The sequence below is a fragment of the Lactuca virosa genome, chromosome 1, assembly GCF_052849685.1.
Source record: "Lactuca virosa cultivar CGN04683 chromosome 1, Lactuca_virosa_CGN04683_v6, whole genome shotgun sequence".
NCBI classification, from domain to species: domain Eukaryota; kingdom Viridiplantae; phylum Streptophyta; class Magnoliopsida; order Asterales; family Asteraceae; genus Lactuca; species Lactuca virosa.
The window spans coordinates 78,566,327-78,576,750 of record NC_136426.1 but is presented as its reverse complement, the minus strand read 5'-3'; the positions used below and the strand labels follow the sequence as shown (position 1 = coordinate 78,576,750).

The 10,424-nt window shown below is 41.0% G+C and overlaps 1 protein-coding gene across 1 annotated transcript; it reads right to left on the bottom strand.

Annotated features, from left to right (window-relative positions):
• Nucleotides 1-5,511: 5,511 nt before the first annotated feature.
• Nucleotides 5,512-6,840, bottom strand: LOC145115638 (uncharacterized). The gene has a single exon (XM_079051984.1). The coding sequence runs from the start codon at nt 6,838-6,840 to the stop codon at nt 5,512-5,514; it is 1,329 nt and encodes a 442-aa protein (XP_078908110.1).
• Nucleotides 6,841-10,424: the final 3,584 nt, after the last annotated feature.

Here is a 10,424-nt window from a genome sequence, read left to right as displayed (position 1 = left end):
ACAATATATCACGCCTTGATCGATTCCGACAAGGATCGGGGTGTGACACGGGAGACGTGTTCGTGTGAGATTAGGTTGTTTCAAGATTTTTAATGAAAAACGAACAAGTTCTAATCTCAAGCCACGACTAATTTACCACTTCAACTTATTGATGAAGATTAGGTTTCTTTAGATTGAATGTTTTTTTTATGCATGAGGAAACTAGAACCTAATGTACAAAGACTCATCCCCAAGCTTAAGATTAAGCATCGTCCTCGATGCTCATAGAGGGTAGGGCAATCTACTAGCTGCGAGGGGCCCAACGCTGCATGAACTGCATAGCTTGTTGTACCGTTTGTGTCAATTACTGAACGGAGGCGTTGGTTGCAGACAAATCAGCGCGAATGTCGGCAACCGCTTGATCAAGGTGATCAAAACGCCTCATGTATGTGTCATGGTACTGAGTTGCCTGCCGGGTGTAGAAATAACGTGCCGTCTCCACCGGGGCAACAGAAGTGGATCCCCCTGCTATGGGAGGAGTGGAGTGAGCGGGTGGAATAGGGATGTCGTCTTCGTGGTCACGACCAGCCGCTCAGGAGCTCTCGGGATGGGCGCGGGAGCGCATGGGATGGAATTTGCAGAAGTGTTCTTTGGTAGACACCACCGAGTCTGAGTGATATCCTGGTGGAGTTGGAGAGAGCTGAAATCCCCAGCAGGAACTCGGAGGTGTGGCTCACCCTGCACCAACCATGTGATACTTTCCATCGCCTTCTTTACGGAAGAAAGATGAGGCTACAAGGACATTGGATGTGATGGTATTAGAGCCTTGTGTGATTTTCTCGAGATCCAGGGGCTTGCTTTCAAAAAGCTCAGCACAAGCAAGGCGGGTGGCAAGATAGGAGATAATCCCGCCACAATGAATAGGGCCATAATCGCTGGTAGAGACCTTAAGAAGTTTGGAAGCAAGGAAGGTGCCAAAATGAGGTCTCTTCAAGTCGGTGACCATGCACCAAAGAATTTCTAACTCCATCTTACCGGCTCTGCTAACATCTTCTTGGGGGAAGACAATGTTAGCAATAATTCGGAGAGCCACCCTTAAGACTGGATGGATGATATGAGATGCTTTGGCGGATCGAGCCTCATACACATCAAGTCCTGTGATTTCCTTCCAAAAGGCTTTGGCCTGGGCTTTAAAAGGATTATTCTTCTCTCGCATGTAGCCTAATTTGGGACCATATGTATTGAATTTAGAAATCCCAACAAACCCACTAATATCGTCTAGACTCGGTTTAAATTGCAAACGCATGAGACGGAAGGAGAGACATTTGGCATTGTCATTGAATTCCAAAGATTGTAAGAATTCAATGGTTGTGTTTTTATACGATTCCATTGGTGCCAAAGTGAGAAGTTTCTCCCAACCGATGTTGCTAAACAATCTATGGACGCCATCATAAACTCCTAGTTCTTGGAGAGTGGGAATATCTACAAACCGTTGTTGAGAATATTCGCTGTCCTTGAGGTGAAGGAATCGCTCACGGTGCTCAAGAGAGTTGTGAATAATGGTGGTGACACCATATTTGGATTCCAAATGCTCTTTTGGATTTGGATTTTTGCGTTTTGGCATGATGACAAACCGGAGTTATGACAGACGGGTGGTGGACCAAAGACTAGAACACAACTAGACAAGCACGAATGAACAATTATATGAAGCACAATAACGGATTCACAACAATTCTAACCAAACAAACTTAAAATCAATGCATGAAACTTAAGATATGGAAAGAATGTACCGTTCAAAGGCTTGAATTTTTGGTGTTGGCTTGTATTGTTCACTTCATCTTCAATCTCAAGAAAGAAAGCTTGAACTCTTCAATGGTGGAATGCCCAATTGGGGATGAAGGCTTCCAGTCTTCCTTCCAAAAGCACCTCCCCAAGCTTACTATTCAACCCTATACAAGAATTTTGAAACTCAATACAAGAATCAATTCAAACTATACAAATCAAGAACTAGGGCTTATGAAGAAAAATTCAATTTTTACCCATTGAATGAATTTCGACCTAGATAATGAAGATGATGAAGTTAAGAACCCAAATTAGTATACCTTTTGATCTTTATTGGATTAATTGAAGAAAGATTCGAACCCTACACTAGGGTTTAGGAGGATTCGGTCGAAGATGGGTTTAGAGGGAAGGAGGGAAAGAAAATCGCATGACCGTGAGAAGAAATAAGGAAGAAAAGAAAAGAGAAACACACGGTTAGTGAAGACCCAAGTCGATCGATCAAGCTGCCGTGAAGTTCGAGTTCAAGTGTGCAAGTGTACCGTGCGATTCGAGGGGTTGTGTATCGGGGGCTTGGCTTGGACGCACGGGCCATGTGTTTGTTTGAACTCACTGTGCGATTTTTAAGTTGTGTCACAAACGGAAACGCACGGTCTAGGTAGGCCATGTGTTTTTCTCTTAGCCCATGTGATTTTTCAAGTTAGCCCGTGCAAAAAAATTAATCTTTGCAATCTTCGATGGTAGCGCACGGGTCAAAAATTTGACCGTGCGTTTCTTGCCTTCCCCATGCGTTTCAAGCTAGCCCCGTGCCAAAAAAAATTTTTATTTAAAACCTCGAAGTTTGGGCACGGCTAAAAATCTAACCGTGCGTTTGCTAGCACAAGGCCATGCGATTTTTGTCTGACCCATGCGTTTTTGTTCTGTAAACCTCAAAATCACGATTTTTTTTTTCAAAACCAAATTTTCTTTGACCATTAGATAGAAAAGTTATTTGTATGGAACCCTCGAAAAAACTCAAAAACATTGCAACACGAAAGAAATAAAGTAAAATTAAGAGAATTGGAAAGAGATACTCCCGAGTTGCCTCTCGGTTAGCCGCCCTTGTTTCAAGTCTTTGGCTCGACCTTGCCCTTTAGATTCATTCAATGTAGTCTGGGCGTTCCAAGTTGTCAACCTCCATGTCTTTCTCTTGGAAACCTTCATAAAAGACTTTTAACCTGTGACCATTAACTTTGAATACTTTTCCAGTTTTGTTACTCTTAATCTCAACTACACCATGATCAAATATATTAGTAACAATGAACGGTCCCACCCACCGGGACCGCAACTTACCGGAAAACCATTTAAGTCGAGAGTCATAGAGTAATACATTTTGACCAATCTTGAAGGTCTTACGGGAGAGGTACTTATCGTGGAATGCTTTGGTCTTGTATTTGAAGATGCGTGAACTCTCGAATGCTTCATTTCTTATCTCCTCTAACTCTTGAATCTCTAACTTTCGATGAACACCCGCTTCAGCAATCTTCATGTTTAGCTTTTTGACAGCCCAGAAAGCTTTGTGTTCCAGTTCAACAGGGAGGTGACAAGCTTTGCCAAACACAAGTCTATAAGGTGACATCCCAATTGGAGTTTTATATGCAGTTCGGTATGCCCAAAGAGCATCTTCTAATCTCAAACTCCAATCTTTGCGGTTTGTGTTCACTGTTTTCTCAAGTACGTACTTGATTTCTCTGTTTGACACTTCAGCTTGTCCATTTGTTTGCGGGTGATAAGCTGTGGACACCCGATGTTGGACTCCATACTTCTTGAGAACTGATCCAAGAGTTTTGTTGCAGAAGTGTGTGCCCCTGTCACTGATCAAGGCTTTTGGAGTTCCAAACCTACATAAAATGTTAGCCTTGACAAAATCTACAACAACTTTAGCATCATCAGTTCTTGTTGCCTTTGCCTCTACCCATTTGGAAACATAGTCAACAGCCAAAAGGATGTATAAATTCCCAAAGGATGAAGGAAAAGGACCCATAAAATCAATACCCCATATATCAAATATTTCACAAACCAAGATGGGGGTCAAAGGCATTTGGTTTCGGGAACTCAAAGAACCAGTCATTTGACATCTCTCACAACTTTTACAAAAAGTGTAAGAGTCATGAAAGAGTCGAGGCCAATAAAATCCACAGTCTAAAATTTTCCTGGCAGTTCTTTGAGGACCAAAATGCCCTCCACAAGCATAACTGTGACAAAAGTTGAGGATAGATTGTACCTCATGTTCTTCAACACATCTTCTTATTACCTGATCTGCACAATGTTTCCAAAGGTACGGTTCATCCCAAATGTACCTTCTCGCATCTTTCTTTATCTTATCTCTCTGTGACCTCGTGAGATCGGGTGGGAACTTCCCCGTGACCATGAAGTTGCATATATCCGCATACCAAGGTGGTGTTTGGACAGCAAACAAGTTCTCGTCTGGGAATGTGTCATGGATGGGAGTCGCATCCTCGGGTTGGACTATTCGGCTCAAATGATCGGCGACTAGGTTCTCTTTCCCGCTCTTATCTTTGATCTCTATATCAAACTCTTGCAAAAGCAGCATCCACCGTATTAACCTCGGCTTCGAATCTTTCTTGGTAAGTAAGTGCTTTATGGCTGCATGGTTTGAATATATGATCACTTTAGTTCCAAGGAGGTATTGTCGGAACTTCTCTAGTGCAAAAACAATAGCAAGCAACTCTTTTTCTGTTGTGGTGTAGTTGCTTTGTGCACTATCAAGGGTCTTTGATGCATAGTAGATGACATGGTGTGCTCGATCCACCTTTTGACCCAATACTGCCCCTACAGCCGTGTTGCTCGCGTCACACATGATCTCAAACGGGAGATCCCAATTAGGTGGTTGGATGATTGGAGCGGAGGTGAGTAAATCCTTCAAACGATCAAAATCATCCTTGTATGGCTGAGTGAACTCAAATTCAGCATCTTTTTGGAGTAGTTGACACATCGGCACTGTAATCTTTGAAAAATCTTTAATGAACCGCCGATAGAAACCTGCATGGCCAAGAAACGAACGAACTTCCCGAACATTTGTCGGGTAAGGAAGACTTTTGATAACATCTATCTTGGCTTTGTCAACTTCCAAGCCTTTTGGGACACAATATGTCCTAAAATCAATCCTTTGTCCACCATGAAATGGCATTTTTTATAGTTAAGCACAAGATCTGTGTCAATGCACCTTTGCAAAATTTTTGTTAGATTGCTTAAACATTCATCAAAGGAGTTTCCATAGACTGTGAAATCATCCATGAAAACTTCAATGATGTTTTCAACATATTCAGAAAAAATGCTCACCATGCATCTCTGAAATGTCGCAGGTGCATTGCATAGACCAAAAGGCATACACCTATAAGCAAATGTGCCAAAGGGACAAGTGAAGGTGGTTTTCTCTTGGTCTTCCGGGGCTACCGGAATTTGATGAAAACCCGAGAAACCATCCAAGCAACAGTAATGAGATTTACCCGCCAATCTCTCTAACATTTGGTCAATAAATGGCAAGGGAAAATGGTCTTTTCTTGTTGAGGCATTCAACTTTCTATAGTCAATACAGACCCTCCACCCGTTTTGCACACGGGTGGGCACCAAATCTCCCTCGAAATTCTTGACAACTGTGACACCGGCTTTTTTTGGGACTACCTGAACAGGGCTCACCCATTTACTATCTGAAATAGGGTAGATCATACTTGCATCCAAAAGCTTCATGATTTATTTCTTTACCACCTCCATCATGGGTGGATTCAGTCTTCTCTGTGCCTCTCGAGTTGGTTTGAAGTCTTCCTCCATGAGAATCTTATGCATACACAAGGAAGGGCTCAATCCTTTTATATCAACAATTGTCCACCCAACAGCTTTCTTATACTTTTTCAGCAAAGTGACCAACTCATCTTCTTCTGCAATGGACAACTTGTTGGAGATAATGACAGGCAAAGTCTTTTCTTCTCCAAGATATGCATACTTCAAATGATCTGGAAGAGTTTTCAATTCTAGCTTAGGTGCCTGCACAACAGAAGGAAGAAGTTTTGTGTTAGAAATGGGCAATTTCACATTGCTATTATTATGCCTCATTTTCTTCCTTTCTTCCATGATCTCCACAATTTCCAGCAACTCTTCATCTAACTTGAAATTTTCTGCAATCTCTTTGACTGAATTGTTATCAAAATTCCTGCTCAAAACTAACTCCAACAAATCACGGTTAGTCAACTCAAAACACTTTTCAGTCAAAGGTTGGATTATATCAAAAAAATTAATGCAATGAACATCACTTGGGTACCGCATTGCTTCATAGATATTAAAGTTGATGACCTCCCCATCGAATTCCATAGACAATGTACCATTGTAGACATCAATTTTTGTTCTTGCTGTTTTCAAGAATGGTCTACCTAAAAGTATGGAACTCGAGGATGGGTGGTCATCATCTCCCATATTAAGCACATAAAAATCTGCAGGAAAGACAAGCTCATTAACTTGCACTAAAACATCCTCTAATACACCTTTTGGGTGTACTATAGAACGATCTGCAAGTTGGATTATCACCCCGGTTTTTGTTAAAGTGCCTATGCCAATAGATTTATAAACAGAATATGGTAAAACATTAATTGAAGCTCCTAAATCTAGCATAACACGGGGGACGTAAAGGTTTCCCAATTTGCAAGGAACAGTGAAAACACCCGGATCCTTGCACTTTGGGGGCATCCGTTTCTGCAAAACTGCAGAAACACTTTCACTGACTTTCAATGTCTCATTACCTCGCAGCTTCTTTTTAGATGTGCAAAGTTCCTTAAGGAACTTAGCATATCTAGGTACCTGTTTGATGGCGTCCAAAAGAGGGATGTTGACTTCAACTTTCCGGAACATCGCCATGATTTCACTATCTTCTCTCTCTTTTTTGTTGTTGCTCAATCTTGATGGAAAAGGTGGTGGTGCGATCTTTGCTTCTTTCTCTTCCGGCTTCTTTTTCTCCACCATTTTTTCTTTCTTTTCATCCTTCTTTGGTGGTTCTTCTATCACCAACTCCTCTTCTTCTTCTTCGGGCATCTTCGGGCCATCATATTTTTTGTAACGCCCGTAGATCAGGGCTAGTCAATTTAGAGACGTTAAGCGTCAAAAATGACTTTTTGATAGAAGATTATTTAGAATGAATAATCTTAACTAAGTTTTAGTATATTTTACAAGGATTCAATACATATAAAGAACGCCGAAATCCGAGTTATAACGAAGAAGTTATGACCTGTCGAAGTTTCGCGACAGAACCGGCACGACACAGCGCGACGTAAATAGTGAATTTACGTTAGAGCGATATTTGGCCTTAGCAATCTAAATGAAAGTCGTAGAATACGTTAAACCACGAGCGTGCATAAAAAGAACGTCCAAATCTGACTTCGTATGAGGAAGTTATGATTTTTCTACGTTTCAGCTTAGCAATGTACAGCCCGAAGTTCGAATATGAGATCGAGCGAGATTTAGCCGAAACAATCTAAATGAGAATTGTAGATCTCATTGATAGTAGTCCAACGGTAAAAAGACAGACGAAAACGGACGTCAGATGAAGGAGTTATGAATTTATAACGGGGTTTTCCTGTCCCGGCCTACTAAAAATAATATAATAAAAATAAAGTCAAAATTAGCCAACAGAGTCTAAACAAGTGTTGTAGAGCGTAATCTCACCTACACGTGGATATAAAGAACGTAAAAAACGGAGCTCGTATGCGAAAGTTATGAATTTCTGAAGTTCGGGGCGTGAACCCCAAGGCTGTGTCAGAGCTCACGAGGTGAGCATATGTGGCTAACAAAGTGAGTCAGTTCACGAGGTGAGCATTAGTGACTCACGAGGTGAACATATGATGGACGTCTTCCAGGGCAAGTGGCCATGGCGAACGCAATGACGTATCGAGCTCATGAGGTGAATATTAGAAACTCACGAAGTGAGCCAGTTCACGAGGTGAATATTAGAAACTCACGAGGTGAACTCAGAAAATTCACCCTATAAATAGAAATCGAGGGTCAGCCGATTTTGGTTGCTCCTTCTCATCTCTCCCACTCCCGATACTCTCTCTAAGCTCTATTTTAACCCCCCGAGGCCCCGGTTTCATCCCGAGACCCGAAGCGAGTCCCGAAGCCCGAAGATCCCGAGAAGAAAAGAGTTTTCGAGCCGAAACTCTGCCCGCGAAAAGTCCGGTGTGTGAAGAGATCACAGTTTCACCGAAGAATACTACTTCTACAAGCTGTAGCGCTGTCCGATCATCTTCTGATCAAGTGAGTGTATAGTTACTTTCTTCTAACACATAAGTATGAAGTATTTGCTATGAAATACGTGTTATGTGTTTATCTATTGTCGTTTATTTGAGATGTTGGTGGAATGGATGAACTATATAGGTTTTAATGAGTTAAACTGTATATGTATTTTATAACTACAAATATGTTGGGTAGTACATGGGTAGATGAGATCCGCGAGTATGGATCAGATCAAGAGGTTAGTTTTAGATCCGTGAGTATGGATCAGATCAAGAGGCTAGTTTTAGATCCGTGAGTATGGATTAGACCAAGAGGTTAGTTTTAGATCCGGGAGTATGGATCAGGTAAAGAGATAAAACTTGTTATTAGTCCGGGAGTATGGATTAAGACTAAGTTAATTGTCCCTAGTACGGGAGTATGGATTGGGCACAGTTATTGATCCGGGAGTATGGATCAGATCAGGATTAAGGTATAGTTAATTTTCCCTATTTCGGGAGTATGGATTGGGTACAATTATTGATCCGGGAGTATGGATCAGATCAGGAGGTTATTTTTAGATCCGTGAGTATGGATCAGGTAGTTTTAGATCCGTGAGTATGGATCAGGGGAAAAGGTTAGTTTTAGATCAGTGAGTAAGGATCAGGTGAAAAGGTTAGTTTTAGATCCGTGAGTAGGGATCAGGTAAAGAGGAAAATTTTAGATACGAGAGTTTAGATCGTGTCGTTGTGAGGATCGATGGGGTGGGATAAGAGTTGTTTGTATATAGTGAAATTATATATATATATATATATACATATATGATATAACATTGTGGGTTGAAAACCCTATATGCTCACCAGGCTCCCAAGCCTGACCCACTCAGTTTTCTTTGTATTACAGGTAATGACACAAGAGTATAAGTTGGTGGACTTGACGAGAGATTTTGGATAATAGACCAGTAGTTGTAAATAACTGTTGTAAGGTCAAATTGTTCTGTTTATGCTTTTGGTCTGTATTGAACATGACATCCCGAGATTTTGTTAAATAATGAAAATACGTTTCTTTAAAGAAATGCTTTGATAAATTCTTATCATATTTTGTTTTGGGAACAAATTCCGCAACTATTTTCTTTCAAAGATTACTCTGATTTTAAAAACAAAGCATAAACAAATCAGTCTTTTCTGGCCGTAAAATTGGGGATGTCACATTTTTTTCCACTCCTCAAGCTAATTGCACAAGCATTGTGCTTTGGGTTCTTTTCAGTTTGAGGAGGTAGCTTTCCTTGATTCTTCATTTTGCTCACCGATTGAGCAAGTTGTGCCATTTGTTGCTCAAGATTCTTGATGCTTGCCTTGGTCTCTTGCTGAAAACTTTGGGTGCTGGTGGCAAGGATTTTGACTATGTCTTCTAAGGACATACTTGAGGATCCGGCTTGTTGAGGAGGAGGTTGTGGTTGCCCCGGTTGGTAATTTTGTTGTGGGAATGGAGGTATTGCTTGGTAATGGGGTGGTGGTCTTTGTTGATAGCCCATGTTTTGGTTGTTGTTCCAACCTTGATTGCCTCGGGGCTGATCATAAGTTCTTTGATTATGCCCGGAATAGCCTCCCATAGCATTTTCTTCTTCATATTCTTCTTCTTGCAATTGAGGACACATATCAGTCGGGTGTCCCACTTGAGTGCAAATGCCAGGACGGGGTGTGGATTGCACACCTTTCTCCTTAGCAAGCATCATTACCACCTTAGTCAACTCGGATAGTTGAGCTTCAATTTGAGGAGTGTGCACCTCTTTTACACCTCGGGGTGCATCTGTGTACCAATCTTCATCTTGACTAGTATGCTTTGAATCCTCCGCCATGTTTTTTATGAGATCCCGAATCTCAGTTGGGGTCTTGTCAGTCAAAGATCCTCCACTTGAAGCATTAAGAAGTCTTCTTTCCCAAAGAGTCATGCCTTCAATGAAGTATTGGAGGATTTGATACTCACTAATACCATGCTTTGGGCAACGGGCACAAAGCTTTTTGAACCTCTCCCAATATGTATGAAAGGCTTCTCTCTTGTATTGTTTGTGTTGGATTAGTGTCTAAGCCCGTAACCATATTTGGTAAGTACTTGACCCGGTTGTGCATGGTCCTTTTGGGTTGCCTTCACCAAAGCAACTTGACTGGAGAAATAAATAGAGAAAGAGGTTGTTATGATTTATTAATATGTTATAAGAATAATATATTAAAGGAGAAATCATATTTGTTTAATTAATATTGGTCAATAATTAATTAGGAATTAATTTTGTGATCAAGTGTAATTAATTAAACTAGAGGGGCTGAATTGTAATTATGTGATAGTTGCAAAATAGGGCAATGGTTATCCTTGTTAAAGGTTGGACGAATTCAAGGGATAGGATATCCTTGAAA

Bases quoted from the DNA above. Each gene is read 5' to 3' on its own strand.
- LOC145115638 (XM_079051984.1), bottom strand. From the start codon at position 6,840: ATGCCCGAAGAAGAAGAAGAGGAGTTGGTGATAGAAGAACCACCAAAG.